At 40.9% G+C, this 15,716-nt stretch overlaps 1 protein-coding gene across 1 annotated transcript; it reads left to right on the top strand.

Moving 5' to 3' along the window:
• The first annotated feature begins 4,704 nt into the window (after positions 1–4,704).
• On the top strand, positions 4,705–15,716 carry znf281a (zinc finger protein 281a). Its single transcript, XM_026360796.2, has 7 exons — positions 4,705–4,887; positions 6,457–6,910; positions 9,263–9,364; positions 9,752–9,878; positions 11,382–11,465; positions 11,555–11,673; positions 11,781–15,716. Exons 2-7 carry the CDS (start codon positions 6,506–6,508, stop codon positions 13,359–13,361), a joined length of 2,418 nt encoding a protein of 805 aa, XP_026216581.1. The 5' UTR covers positions 4,705–4,887; positions 6,457–6,505; the 3' UTR covers positions 13,362–15,716.

Below are 15,716 nucleotides of genomic sequence, written 5' to 3'. Positions count from 1 at the left end.
AGTGCGTTTAAAGCACAGTCGTAATGTGTTTTTTTTTTCTTCTGAAATTATCCACAGTTCATCCAGTTATTGTACATGACATCAAAAGATCCCTGACTGTAGCTGTGCGCTCTGCTCAGTCTCCTCCTGTCTCTGACTGGCGAGATGCTCACCAGCGCAGCGAAACACGAGAAGCTGACTACAATTCACAGCGTGTGTGTGTGCGTCTGAGTGTGTGTGTGTAAGAGTAAAAGAAAGGGGGCAGGGAAAGAGGAGGGGAGAGTTACACAAGACTGCGTTTGTGTGTAAAGAGAGAGAGAGAGAGAGAGAGAGAGAGAGCAGTTTTACTTTTTCATGTAGTTCATTTTTTCAGGCTGATGCATTAATGACTTAGTTAATTAATTGAATCATTCGTTTTTCACAGCCGCCCACACTGTCTTTACATTGTAGCTCATTCATCTGAATGATTATCTGCACACATTCACAGAGATCCGAGGCAGTGAGGTTGGAGGATCTTTGGGCTTTCATGTTGGACTGTGCCATCTACTGGATGCAGCACCTAGGTACACATTTGGTCTAATAAGGGCTTGAGGATGAAAAACATCACCAACACGGATCACCTGAATTGCAATCAGGCTAAGGTGATTATTTGTTTCTGTTAACAGGCTCAAACCTGTGTAGAACTAGACCAAGCCCTTTAAATCTAAGTAGTAGCACAAAGTAAATTAACAATAGCAGTAGCTTTATTCAAATATTTCCATGCAAATGTGTGCTCTGGACATCTTGCTTTAAATAGAACTGTACTACTGTAAATGGTATTGCCTGTATTGTCTTGAGGCTTTGTCTATTTTCAGTCCGACATTAAATCAGTGCTACTCTTCTTTCCTGTAAAGGCTTCTTATTGATTTAGACATTTACTACAGTGGAGGATTTCCTGGACCAGCAGGCCCCCAAAGGACAAGCGTAAAAGGGATGGTTTGCCCTTGGATCTCTTTTGTCCTCATTTAATCAAACAGAAGACAAGGTATACATAGTAAATACTACTATTATTAGCTGGTTATAATGACTGATCCCATTTTCCAGCTGACTCTCATCCTAAGTGCTTGTTTTGAGGCCGGTTAGGAGAGTTTCTCAAAAAACTCTAAAATGCAAAATCAGTTCATTACATAATTTATTGCTGAAGCGATCTTTTTTTCAAAGTATTTTAAGAATTGTATAAATAAATTATGTGTGGCTTTAATTAAGTGTTGGCCTCAGTGCACTCATTTTTAGTAAGTCAGGCTAGAGCAACACACCACAGCAAGTTTAAAGCAACATTTATAAACTGTAATTTGGAAGGTGCTCAACACAGTTGTTTGGTTTCTTCTAGTTTCAGTGTTTTACACAATCAACATGAGGAAATCTTCGGATTTGCAATTGATGTGAAATGAAATGTATGTGTGTATGTTTTGCAGCAGTGTTCTCTCACACCGTACTTAGTTACTCTAAGGAAACAGCGAAGGTGTTCCTGGGTAAAAACACTGGACCTCAATGTGCTCCTGGTGTGTCTCACTTGTTACTCACTTTGGATTAAAGTGGCTGCCAGATTAATAAATGTCAAGTGTGTGTGTGTTTGTGTGTGTGTGTGTGTTTTCAGTTGGCTGTGTAGAGCTCTGCCGTGCATGAGGCTTTCAGGTGCAACATACCGTATGTCCTCACCATTCAGACACGACATCACATCAGCTGTAATAAGTGAAAACACTGGTGTGGTCAAAGTGTTGTGTGTAGAAGCTTTAAACAAAGGCTGTTTCTATTTCACAAAGGCGTGTCCTTTTGGTTTTAACTGAAAAAAACAAAGAAACAATACGCTAGTGATGGAGCTTTTTCTTACTCCGATGCACATTTCAGCATATTTCACAAAACCGACATCAAGCAACAACGTGGTATTTGAACAATAATTATCTACATTTATTTTGAAAGGTTAGGTGAACACTGTATCGAGACATTAATCATGTGATTAATTTGTGGTAATTCAATGTGAAATAGGAAAGTATTCTAGTTTTATTAAAGGAGACAAAATATAATGCGGTGGTGGTTGGTTTTGAAAAGATCTTGAACTGCATTGTGCTCTAAATCCCACTGTTTGCACTGTGGGTGGTGATTTCAAAGAGCAAGTCTTGGCGCACGTTTTAAATCATAGTACTGTCTCTTTGTAACAGTTTTGCATCTCCTCCAGTCATGTCGTCTCTTCTTACTAATTCAGCATTTTTGTGGGGTTTTTCACATCTTTGTTTTTGCACCTCTTGCTGTTGTTTAGTGTGCCTTTGTTAGCCATCCCCTCTTACCCTGACGCTAAAATCAGTGCACCAAATATAACTGTTTACATTTTATTCCATCTCCATGGCAGAATTCTAATAACTCACAAGGGACTTCTGTCTCAACAGAGGGAACTCATATATGCGGCTGTGATCCTCCTGACAATTGAGGATTAGAAAGTCGACAGCCAGGAACGCCATCTGTTATGTGTAGGCATCAGGCTTTCCCAGGGAGAGAAATCCAAATCAGCACAACACAACACAGGCAATCACCGAACCTTGGCTCTCCACTGTTCACAGTTTTCTTGGCTTCCATAATTTGATGAGGAAGGAAATTCAACTCGTATCCAAATTTATTGTGCGTGAGATTGGAATGGATTCAGGAGAGGAGAGAGACGGAACAAAGACATGCTGCACAGGATGAATTATTAATGAGGGGTTGGAAATGATAATCATCTGTGCCGTATGATACACAAATTGCCACAGAATGAAAAAAAATGGCACTGTTTCGCCTACACCTACATCTTTCATAGACGTAGGTACGGGAGAGCACGGGCATGCTCACTCCTCTGTCCCTTCCTTGGTGAGGGCAAAGAAACTCCATTTAAAGTGGAGGAGTCATAATGTCTCTGACCTTAATGTCCCAAACACGGATAGAAAGTTGAGCCATACATTGACATCCTCAGTTTAGACTGACATATAAGATTCAGAAGATGACATTGATGTGACACCACATTTACAGGGTGTCTGTATGTGCTAGTTTATATGTGTTAGATGACCTGTTGTGATGTGGTTGGGCTTAAACTTTTCTGGATTTTTGTGTATATTTAAACAAACAAAACAAACAAAAAAAAAAACAGAAAGACAACAAATGTTAGACCACGCGTATCACACTTCTTTTTTGATGTTATTATACAGAGGCTATAACCGTCTCAGTTGTTGCCCTTGGTTCCTGCCCCAAGCACAGTTTTAACTAACAGTATATGACTTAATTAATGTGTGTCACTGGTTATAATAACAAAGGATAATGAACTATACCTACTTAAAGCTATACCCTTATTCCCAAATACTGGTCCCTGATTTTCAATTAGATTCTGTTCATCATCACACCTCATACATATTTAAAGACTCCACAATGAGAGTCAGCCACGTGGGTTGTCATCATGGATATATGAAAGGATTAGGGATATCAAAATGCACTTGCTGACCTTTTTTGCATTACTCTACAGTTTGCATTTCAATTTCGCCTTAATTTTCTGAATTAATTGGTTCATTTGCAAAAAGCAATTAGCAGTGGGAATGCGAGGCCTGACTGTGATGTGCTTATATGTATATATAGTCATTAACTCTGAAGATATAAGAGGTTCCCTTCTAAGTTCACTTCTACCATCATCATCTGAATGACGGGCCTGAGATTCGCTCTGTTATTTCTGATGCTGTGAAAAACTTCAGCCTTTTAAATTTCCGGGTCTTTATTCATTCGTGCTCAAGGATTTTTCTCCCCTTCTTTCAGTCATTTTTAAATGAGAAGAACTAACAAGACAGGAAGTACTTAATAAACCAAATTGAAAAACTTTTCTTACATAACAAAACTAAAGGAAATATGTGACAGGAAAAATGTTAATATCATCACTGAAAACCATCACACCATATTTTATGTTCTTCTTTACATTAACTTATGGAACTACCTATGCTCAATGGTGTAAGTATACATATATGTATAGATACTTACACCACCCCATACTCACATGATGCAAGTAGTAATCAGCCTGGCAGCAGTGCCTTTCTTAAAGGTTTTTCAGTGAGGCTTGACTGCTAAGATTTGGAGCTTTTCTTCCTTATAATAATTGTAGTATTATTTCCTTATAATAATTTTAGTAGTACCTGAGCTCCAAGTGGACAGGAGAGGATTAGTTTCGAGCCTCATGCTACTGCTACCTTTAGTCCCACAAGTTTCTTAATGGAGAAGTAGTTTGAGGTACATGTAGTTTACTTTTCGGTTTATGTGACTTGTTCTTGAATTCCACATACATACATAGGTGAGATCTTGTTTTAAGTCATTAAACTTTGAAAATAAGCCAAAAAAAAAAAAAAAACATATAAAAATCATAATTGTTTAATGATATAAGAACGAGTTTATGTGCTTTAAGAATATTAAACAAACTAAATTGACATTTTGTGGGGAAAAAAAAACGTACGAGACAAAATGTATTATTCAAAATAGAGTCAGTTTAATGTGTTAATGTGAGTGTGGGGGACCAAAGCAGTTTTCCAATGTAACACAATGTGTTCGTAGGGCTTAGATCTGCATTAAGTCGTTTACACCGTGCACATACAGTAGTAGCACTGTGCATAAACCTGCACACCTGAACCAGGCACGGCTCTTCTAAGCGTGTGTCGCTGTGCACTCGGAGCAGGGGGACACTCGCACTTGCAGAGGTTTCACTTCGTGCGCCTCTTCTCAGGACGCCTGCAGGATCCAGAATCCTCCGCGCCGAGGCAAGATGGAAGAACCCAGCGGCTGCGGGAGAACAATGTTTTGGCTTTGAACGCTGAGGCGGACGGCTGAGGGTGAACCACGAGAGCCCAGACCGCGGGTCATGGTCCTGCACCGGTAAGAGAAACTCTGAAAGTCCAACTCGGCTCGGTTTGCGTGGTAGTTGAACTTCTTGCGCGGGACGGACAACAAAGCGCAGGGCTCTAGCGTTACCGCTAGTTAGCTGCTAAGTTAGCCGTCTCGGCTAGTCGGAGCATCATTGTTCGCTGGAGTTGTGTGGGCCGTTTGTTATGGGTCATGCCCGTGTTGTCGCTCCATCACTCACAGTCGCTCCAGTGTCCAGCAAAGGGAAACCAGCAACTTGGATAAACCGGGCAGGACTTCCTCTAAAACTACACCGTAAGGTAGCAGTTAGCGTTTTGTCTGTCCGGCGCAAATTAGACCTCGATCATTTTGGAGCTCGTAGATTGTGTTTGTCCTGTGACGCGTCTGTGTGGTTATGTCTGCTCTCAATCACCAGTCTTTTAATTTCAACTAAAACAACTACCCTCTAGCTAACTTTATATAGTTTCAAAGAGCAGGCTTTCCCCGGGTTTTAGCCGGTTTTGTGCTCACGTTTGCCCGGGTTTTGGCGTTAATCAGCGCGGATCTGCTGCTGTTATTGCATGGCCATATTAATTATTGCTTGATCGGCATCACAAAGAAGAACAAGGGCCCCGCAAGAGTGGTTAGCCAAACGGCTAGCTCCGCAGCTAACGTGAATGCAGAGCCAACAAGCTTGGTGTTTTTTTTTGTTTTTTTTTTATGACTGTACGCAGGCCACATGGTTTATCGATACGTTGTTTGGCCCAGTTTGAGGAAGCTTGTACGCGAGGTCTTGTTGAATTTGTAAAAGTTAGATTGGGGTTAGCTGACTAGGATATTGCAGCTAGCGCAGCATCAGAGCTGGAGTCATCTGGCACTCATGATGTGTTCATGCACAGCCCCAAAATGAGAAAATCATACAATCGTGACACGTAAATCTCAAATAGACGCCTTCCCCAACTCTTCGTCCCTCTCGGAAGTTAAATTTTGTCCTAGCTAATCGCATTTCATTTAAATATGAGCCTGTTATATCAACTCATTAAACCATCTGCATTAAACGTTGCATTCAGGGCTGTTAACAGAACAAGCACCTGATTTGTTTATGCAGCAGCCACATAATGACACCAGCAGTCTTTCTAATGCAGCCTGTGTGCACACTCATTGGCAGATAAGCTCATACAAATAGGATGACTGGGTCAGACAGGCCCATCAAACAGATTAACACACAACATCAGGCCTCTCATTCCTCATCTCATGTTGTGTCTGCCGCTGCAGTCACAGTGACCTTTTTACCTTGTAAAATACTGTAAGCTGTGATCAACCACAGAGATTTTTTTTACAGTGCAAAGCTCCAGTGTTTTGCCTGTTTCCACGTGTCATTGTGCCAGACTGTAGCCTTTTGTTGACCCGCAAACTACCAGTTTTAATCCAACTAAGGGCCCAGCTGTGAGATCAGAGGCCATGACACTAATTCCTGAAGACAGTTTAATGGACTTTAATTGTTGTCTGTTATTTGTTTGTATTCTCACAAATTTGATGCTACTCACTTGTGTCTCCTTTAAAAAACACTACACTGTACTTACGTAGCTGTTTTCCTCACAGGATGACACTGATTGCTACCCCATAGTTTTCCTGCCTGCTGTCCTTCACCATGAACATCATTCAAGACAAACTAGGCAATGAGTTCCTGCGCTCCAGCGGGACCATGGAGTCCAATTTCAGCTCTGGTATGATTATGTTCAGCCACCTGCCCCCGGTGACCAGCTTCACCCGCCTGGCTGCCCACTCTGTCATGCAGGACCTTCCACCGCAAGAAATGATTCTGAAGAAGGAACGTGACTCGCCTGACTGCAGCATGGGCACTCAGGGTAGCAGCCTGGGCTGTGTGGGTGTAGGAGAATATGTTCATGCCATGGGCATCAAGCAGGAGAAGCTGTCAGAGCATGATTATCGCCTGCCGCTCTATCCCGGAGGTCTGGGGAAGAGCACGGAGCTGCTGGAGGTGACAGTCAGTAACAACCAGAGTCTGCTGGTGCACGACCTCAACACTGACAACGTAAGTAGCACTGATTGGACAGATCATGAGGCAGAGTGTTGGTCTTTTTTTTTTTTCTCAATTGAGTAAGACTCCCCAATAATTAATATTCGTCTATAACTTGAGTTAAGAGTTTAAATGTTTAATCATTAGTTAATTATTCTAGTCAACTGGGAGCGCTGAGAATGGTTAATCTGTTTTGATTGTTGTTTCAAGCACAAATACTAAATATTTGATGGTCACAGGTTTTGACTCTTTGCTTCGTATACTTTGGGAAAGGAAACACTTAAAAGTTTAATTGATTATCAGAATTCTGGCAATTAATCTTCTCTTCAGGATAAAATGATTCAGCTCTAATTCAAAACACTGACTGTTTTCTGGTATTAATAATTTGAGCCACATTAACAATTATTCATATGCTAAGTGGGTAAATTAGATGAATCTCTTTACATGTTACAGTGACTACAAATCTACAGATGAAAACCTGAAACAGGGTGTTTTGCAAATACATTTCCAACACAATCTTTCAAGGGTAACAATCTTAGCAGTTTAGTAATAACCAAGAGTGAGACATCCAACGTACACAAGATCAATACAACAAATAAGAGAAAATGTAATATCCCAAATCCCTTCCAACCCACTAGCCACCGCTGCAACTAACCCTGAGGCGGGTAAAAGTGAAATAACATATCTTCATTTAGGTAATATATGACCAAATATCACAGTAGTGTTTTCTCCCTGACCCCAAGCGTCTCCAGATTTAACTCATTTTTAAAGACCCATGGATAACTTCATTGTAAGTACATCTACACCACATGCACCACATTGTTGATAGAGGTAACGGAAATGTAGGTTCAGTCTATTTCTGCAAGAAACATTGTTGTTGCAGATGATCCAGCAAGCCACATTTTTATTTATAGCCATAATTGTGTTACTCCTCCCAGTCCTTTTTATGTGAATGTGGCCAGTGTGGAATAAAATATCATTAATATAAACCCAGACAAGTTTAAAGACAAATGAGCATTTGAAATAATTTTAGGTCAGTATGTTCCTAAAAGCAACCCTGCTGTGTTGTCAGGCAGCTCATAGTTTAAAGCCGGAGAGGGAGGAGCCTGAGAAGGGACCGGTGCAGGTGACGTAAATCTACTGACAGCTTGAAAAGCAAAATATAAATGAGCCCCCCCCTTTCCTCCTTCTGTTTCTCTTTCTGGGTAGAAGGGTGATGTTATCCAACCTCGGCATGAATGAAAATATCTTGGCAAGGACACAGCTGCCTTGTTTGAGCTAACACTTCATTTCAGAAGTCTTTTGTGCTCATTTAAATAGAAATACACACGTCCACACTCTCCTGACAATAGCCAGGCATCAAAGGTCATCAGGGCTCCAAATGCAAGTATATTGAACAAACCCAATAAAATGTTTTCCCTGTGCAACATATTTTCTTATTTTTAATTAGGACAGATTCATGTTAAGGGTTTTATTTTAACACAGAAGTAGGAGCTTTTAGAAACAACGGGCTGCAACTGTTTTCATTATATACTGAGTTACTGATTATATCTGTTCTAAATGTAAAGATATTGGAACTGTCTAATGTTTGGCATTCTGCTTTAAAATGGCAATTGTTCATCATTATTTTATTATGTAAACAGTTACAGATTCATATTCTGCTAAACGATTAATTGGCTGGTGGTTTCAGCTGTACTTGTTGATGATAATAAGCTTTTTAGTCAGTATTTTTTTTTTTTGTCATGCTCCCAGATCTGTTGCACGTGATGCATTGAAGATTATTACCCCTCAAGCCAAACTCTTGATGTTAAAACTGGCCTTTTTTTTTTATTTGTGCTATACTTTCTCCTGTTTTCACCCTAAAAATGGGTCTGATTTTAAGAGGAGCAGGTGCACCCACATTTGCCCTCTCAACCTCCATATGGCAGAGTGGTAAACCAAAAGAACAAAGGGGGGAATCAGGAACTCATTTTCTTCTTTCCTGAATTAATACCTAACGCACATTGTTTGTGATGGAAGTTTAGTGAAGAGTTATAATTTTGAACATTTAGTTGAGTGTGTGCAGTTCGGTGCTTTGAAGATTGGATGAAAATGTCTCTCGGTGAATTACAGGCTGCTGATCCACAGAAAGGCCATAAATTTCAGGCTTTGTTATTACGCCCACTAAAACAACACATCTTGCACAATGAGTCTCCAACAGACAATCACCAGTCATTGTCCGAGTGTTTTGTTTGATTGCATGAGCAACAAACATGGACTTGTTTGTGTCATAGTTTTAAAGTGAAAGCTTTAAACCTTCAGTCAAGTGATTTCCCTGTCATAGCTCACTCTCACGGCCCTCTGCCTCTTCCTTTGTCATCCTCACAGCTGCCGAGTCAGTTAGGAAAGGAGCCCACTGGGAGAAAAGGTCGAAGGTCAAATGGTGATGGGCAGGAGGATAAACCAAGAAAGAAGAGAAGCGAGGCAAAGGTCTGTTACATATTTATATATCTGTGATTTTAATTTTAATATATAATAAGTTCTTTCCACACTCTTTTGCTAACATTTGAAAAAGAAAAACAAAACAACAACTCTAATATCCCTGTGTTTGTGTCAAATGGAATTAGAAAGTAACAAGTTGTATTTCCAGGCAGTGTACCTAGAATGTGCATATTATTTGCTATAATGTTATATAATTTGCATTATTTACAGAAAATTAAGTCAGACTTACAGGTGTGTTTGTATTAAAAAAATATTCTGTGCGTTTGAGGACAGATTAAATGTGCTATACAAATTCAAAAATGAACACGTCCATAAAAAATGAACTAAAGTGACACAGAAGATTGCTGACTGTGTCACTCCTGTATTGTCCTACAGCAATCAATGATGCTGGAGGCAGACGGAGGCAGCCTGTCGCCGGGAACCAAGCCTCACATCTGTGATCACTGCACTGCATCCTTCAGAAGTTCCTATCACTTACGCAGACATGTCCTCATCCATACAGGTATGTGCTGGTTTCCGCCACTGTGTTCACATTTTCTCCAACGCTCATGAGGAATTTTTTAATCTCATATTTTGCTGATGTAACAATCGGCACACATAATCTCAACAATACACCAGCTGAAGAAAGTTAAAGTTATGTTATCGTTACTGCTCTTTAGGGTTTTTAAAGAACAGGTATTAAAGAAAACAACAAAAACAGCGTTGGAGCGGAGTAGGGTGATTGCTCCGAGTTATTCCGCTACGACTCGGCCATCACCAAATCACCATTGCCAGCAGATAGACAAAATGTTGTATTGCAGCTGGGTTGAACACATCTTACTCAACTAAAAGAGTACAATGTGTCTGTGTTCAAGCTAAGATAGAGATACCTCCAACAACATTTGAAAAAACAGTTACTCTGTCAAGATCCTATCTCTCTGAAACATCCTGTTTACGTCTCATTTGTGCAACAGCAGATTATTTCTCTTTCCATTCAGGATCAGACTTCAAACTCTTTGCACTATGCTGCTACTGCTCTGCACTTCATATATCTCCAGCGGCTGCCATTACTTTGTGAAACTTGTGGCATAAGAGAATTTGCATTATTCATTAGGTCGTATTGACTGAGGATGAACGTAGAGGCCACACGTTCAGCCTATCAGACTGAATAATGGAAATTTTATGTTAATAGCGTCTGGAACAGCTGCTGGAGGACAAAAGGGAGTCTGGGTTGTTTGGAAAGATGGATCTGGACAAATCTAAAAAAAACTTTTGGTGAAGATGTCACAGACATGTTGAAAATGTTGAAAGAATAAAAAAAACGAGTTAGAAAAGGGCCATAGTACCAGCTTTTGGAAATGACCCTAGGCCTTGAGCCTTAATTGTCATAAATTGTCATTTCAGTGTCAGTTTTTTTTTCTACTTTTAATCTCATTGTTTCCGTTTGTGTCATTTGTCAGAATGGTAAAACTGTCGAGTCACTGTTCTTTAAGACTGAATTAAAAGTGTGTGAGATTGATGGATAATCTACTGTATTCATATTGTATGTGCAACATTATATGGTCCATTTTATTTTGTGAATGCATTGCACAAAGACTTTGATATTGGATTGGTGGTTTTGAATTTTTCGTTCACATCTGTGGGCTGCACTCCCCACAGGCAACAGTGAGAGAAAAAAAGATGGTATTTCACAAAATGAACACAATGGGACAAACCCCTGTGAAATACAAGCAATATATTGCAAGAGCCTTGCAGCAAAAACTCTCTTTGGTTTGTCTAGTGTTGTTTTAGCTACTATAACTGATATAAACTTTGGTCCAAAAAATTTGGCACCTGTACAAAAAAACAATCCAGAAATCCGTGTTAAAAAGCTCTGTAGTAATTCTACAGTGTTATATTTCATTATGCACAGGTTCTGGTGTTATTTTACTACTGCTTTGCTAGTTCAAGATAACGTCACAGGGTGGTAATGACCCTCTGGCCATACCACATTGTAAACATGTGAATCTCTGTGGTTTTATTTCAGGTGAAAGACCCTTCAGATGCAATCAGTGCAACATGAGTTTCATTCAGAAGTATCTTCTCCAGCGGCACGAGAAAATCCACAGTGGTAAGTGATTTAACAGGAATCATGTCACCAATAATCTGATGCAATCGCCCTGTTTTCACTTCACTGTTTTTCGGCTGTGCTTATAACAGGAGAGAAGCCCTTCAGCTGTGACCAGTGTAACATGCGTTTCATCCAGAAGTACCATATGGAGAGACACAAGAGGACGCACAGTGGAGAAAAGCCGTACAGATGTGAGACTTGCCAACAGGTTAGTGAACCTATTATTCTTCTCTTTGTTGGCATGTAAGGGATACTTTACACTGTTAATTTATTGCATTAGCTGTAAAAACAACCTTTGGTTTTTGTTCTTTTCAGTATTTTTCTAGGACAGACCGGCTGCTTAAGCATAAGAGAACCTGTGGAGAAGCCATAAAGAAGGAGCTCGATCCTGGGGTGATGGACTTAGGTTGTGTCGACACGGAACATGGCAGCTATGGAATCACTCAGGGAAATGGCGGGAGGAAGAAGGGGAAATTCAAAAATTCTGGAGAGGGAGGGGAGCATAAAAAGAAGAAAGGAGACGGAGGAGGGGTGAGGGTGCCAAACATTCACAGTGCTGTATCTGGAGGTTACAGTATCCATGAATACTCTTCAGAGAATCAAACGGTGTCATCCTCTACTGAGCCAGGACCCAGCATGCAACAGGGTCACCATGGAAGAGCTCCGAAGATGGCGTTCAAGAAGGCTAACCGTAAGAGCCAGGAGAAAGCGGGTATGGGACACGCAAAAGCTGGCCCACTGGAACAGAGTGGAGTCATGGATGGACTCGGCCTCATGCAGGGTAACGGGGCCAAGGTCGGCACCAGCAGCAACTATGATGACGCCATGCAGTTTGTGAAGAAGAGGCGCTACCTTCACGCAGCAAACAATGCCAACTCGTCTGGGGCTGCAGTGACCGGAGGAGTCGGCAGCGAATACGATGTTGGTGTTCACCTACATTCTCAGCCTTCCATCATCCAGGGCGTTGTTTCTGGCATGATGGACAGCGATGCGTCTCTGAGTCTCGAGAAAGCAGGGATCCCAGACGAGGTGCTTCAGAGCCTCCTCGACCACTACACCCAGAAACCAGACGGCTCACATCACGATGTCCATTTTGACATCAGCGACCAGCATGTGGACCTGAACACCGCCTCAGCTGATGGTTCTGACCTTGGCCACAGCACAGACACCCCGAGCCCGTCAGGAGACAAAACCGTCATGATGCACGAGTACTCCCGCTTTCTGCTTCAGGCTTTGGAGCGCACCAGCCACAGTGTCTGCTTTCCTCTGGGCCCTGGGCCTCCGGCCTCAGGACCCTTCACCAGTTCCCACCTAGGAAACCCCATCTACGCTGACAAGAACATCTACACTACGTCCCCGCTGGAGTGTGGGTTCGGCCAGTCGGTAGCCTCACCTTCACTTCCCTCCTCTGCGCCAAAGTCTCACTTTGCGATGCTGACGGGCTCCTCACCGCAGCACAGTTTCCACCTGAGCAGCCTGGAGCCCCCACACCAGCAGCTCACCCCTTCTCAGGAGCTCACCGACCAGATGGAGAAGCAACACTCCTCAACGCCCCCTTCCTCCTACCAGATCAGCCCATCTGACCTGAGCAGTGAGAAAGACCAGCCAGGGGTCAAAAATGGCACAGCGGTCTACTCTCTGGCCCCCTCACAGGATTTGGCCTCTCTGGACTCCTCCAAGTCTTCCTACCAGATAGAAAACTTTGCCCAGGCCTTTGGCTCCCAGTTCAAGTCGGACAGCCGCGGCTTGTCTTATGGCACTGACTCTAGCGGGGAGGTGGATCACAGGATACGGACGCCTGTGTCTGAATTCTCAGGGTTTAGTAGTTTGTTATCTGATGTCAATGAGCCAGTAAGTACAGGTTCCAAAACTCCAACAAGCCAAAGCTACACATGAGAGCCTGAGAGGGAGAGAACACTGTTGTTAAAGTTGATATTGCAATTTTTTAGTGCTTCTATTTTAATATTATTATTATTATTATTGTTATTAATTTTTTTAAGCAATATCTTTATTTTAATTATACCGATGCTCTGTTTTTCGTGCCCACTCCTCTCCACAATAAGCCTGCAAGGCTTTCTGCAAATGCAATTTTTTAAAATGTCTGTTATTTTTAAGTTAAATATCTTTAACTGACTTTTCTTCTCGTCATATTAGTTACATTAGGTCTGGTCATTTATCATGAACTGAAAGTACTTTTTAAGTAAGCATAGAGTAGTGCTGGATGTATTTCTTTCCCACTGAGCTGGAGTGGTTCAGCAATCAACTTTACAACTGTAAAATAATAATGTAAATCATGGCAGGGAATAGCCCAGAATTGAAATAGCAAAAAAAAAAAAAAAAAAAAAAAAAAGAAGTTCTTATCTGTTACAAGATTAAAAGTATTACTCAGGAAAAGGTGAAAAAGGAGAAGCCTACGGGGAGCACTCTTTTCAGAAGTGTAAGTTTGCGACTCTAAGGAGGATTTTTCTTATGTTTGTTACTTGTTGAATGAGTGTGACACACACAGACTGCTGCCAGCTCACTTGAACACTGAAACACTTTCTACTTGGCTACATAGAGATTATGGTACTTTCGTGTCAATGTGAAACTCATGTTTTCTTCAATAAGGGCCATATATATATATCTATATATATATATATATTTATAAGAATATATATTATGTACAATAAGAGATTTAATCTTTCTGGGGAACTGCCAGTTGAAGTAGGAGAGTGAGGGCTGCTTCGGGGGTAAGTGTTGTCCTTGTATTTTTTGGAGAACATAAGTGATGTCGGGGCTTTTCTCTTTTGCCAGTAGAGGTTGTTGTTGGACAGCGAGAGAACGGCCTTCTCCTTTTTCCTTCCCTCCTCTTCTTGCTCAGTTTCTCCTACGTCTTTAAAAGAATCCAGTTAGCACTTTGAGCCGCTTTCATTACATTGAGTAAAAGTACCCAGTCGGATCAAAGAAGCTCCAGCGTCAAGACTGGACAGGATGTTTGGCCATATGCAGATAGGATGACAGGAATACCCCTTGCTTAGGAGGTGTGATTTATATTGAACAGTGGGGGAGGGGAGGAGGGTTCATAGCGAAAAGTGGGATTTTTATTTTTCTCTTTTCTCTCTTTACTTTTATGCAGGGTTTAGCGTGGGAGGGAGCATGGGGATTTTAAAATACAGTAACATTTAATCGGGATAAAGTGAATGTAATTCAAACCCCTAGTTTTAGTTTGACATGTGACCCATTTTAGCAGCTTTGCTTTCTTATTGAATTTGATGACAACATGTGTTAGTGATCATGGTTTTCTCAAGCTGTTACTGAGGTGGCCATCTGATAGAAACAAACAAACAAACAAACAAAAAAAAAACTGTGGCTGGCCGAAAGATTTGTATGCATTTAGACTTTTCACTTGTGCTGGCAGAACAGAGCATTTTTGTCCCGTTAGAAATTGGGTGCCTATTAATAATATGTATGTGTCCAAGATATTGTCTAGAAAATGTTAGATGTAATGTTCTTGCTTTTCTTTTTTTTTTTAATTGTAAGACAACAATAATTGCGCTGTCTTCCTTAGCTGCAACTGGCCTTGAGTGCTTGAAATGATATCACTCTGCTGAACGAGTTTTCAAACCCCTTTACCCCCCCCCCAATGGCCTCTTGTTAAAGCAATCACTAAACATGGCGGAGTGAATGCAATGCTGTAATATCTAATAAAAAAACGTTGCCATGTGGAAACAGTTGAGGCTTAGGTAAGAATTCGCCTCGCATATACCTCATATCACACTAAACCAGGGACAAAGGAGTGAAAGTTTGATGTATGTAGCAGAGATGCTGTTGTATGTAAAAATGAAAAAAAATGTTTTGTCTGTTTTAAAAGATTTGTGAACATGACATTTATGTGAACCCAACAAGACGATTTTGCTTCAAGGTTTGCGCATTTGTGTCATGCCAACCAGTGTTGAGTCTCTTCAGTTTGACCTTCTCTGTCCTCCAAATCTCTTTTGCCATATTGTTTCAATATTCTTATTGTTTACAGAAATGTACAAAACACTACATCTTATTTGACATAATTCTGACCCCTGTATAAATTGAATTTTACCATCTTTCTTTCACTTATTTTAATTTTTTTTTAAATCACTGCTAAATTTTGTAGCTGACGATATCTTCCATTTTTTTCTGTTCTTTCAGGTTCTTGTGACATGTTTCATGAGACTGTACTTGTCCAATGAATTTAAAACTGATTAGGGAGAAAACAATAAAAAGTACTGTTATCAAGAA

This window comes from Anabas testudineus, chromosome 8 (genome assembly GCF_900324465.2).
Source record: "Anabas testudineus chromosome 8, fAnaTes1.2, whole genome shotgun sequence".
NCBI classification, from domain to species: Eukaryota; Metazoa; Chordata; class Actinopteri; order Anabantiformes; family Anabantidae; genus Anabas; species Anabas testudineus.
Note: the sequence above shows the minus strand (reverse complement) of the source record. Positions and strands in the feature narration are given on the sequence as shown.

Excerpts from the sequence above, each read along its gene's own strand:
- znf281a (XM_026360796.2), top strand. The coding sequence starts at position 6,506 with ATGAACATCATTCAAGACAAACTAGGCAATGAGTTCCTGCGCTCCAGC. Across the intron at positions 6,911-9,262 it reads ACGACCTCAACACTGACAAC|CTGCCGAGTCAGTTAGGAAA; the intron begins GTAAGTAGCACT and ends TCATCCTCACAG. Across the intron at positions 9,879-11,381 it reads ACATGTCCTCATCCATACAG|GTGAAAGACCCTTCAGATGC; the intron begins GTATGTGCTGGT and ends GTTTTATTTCAG.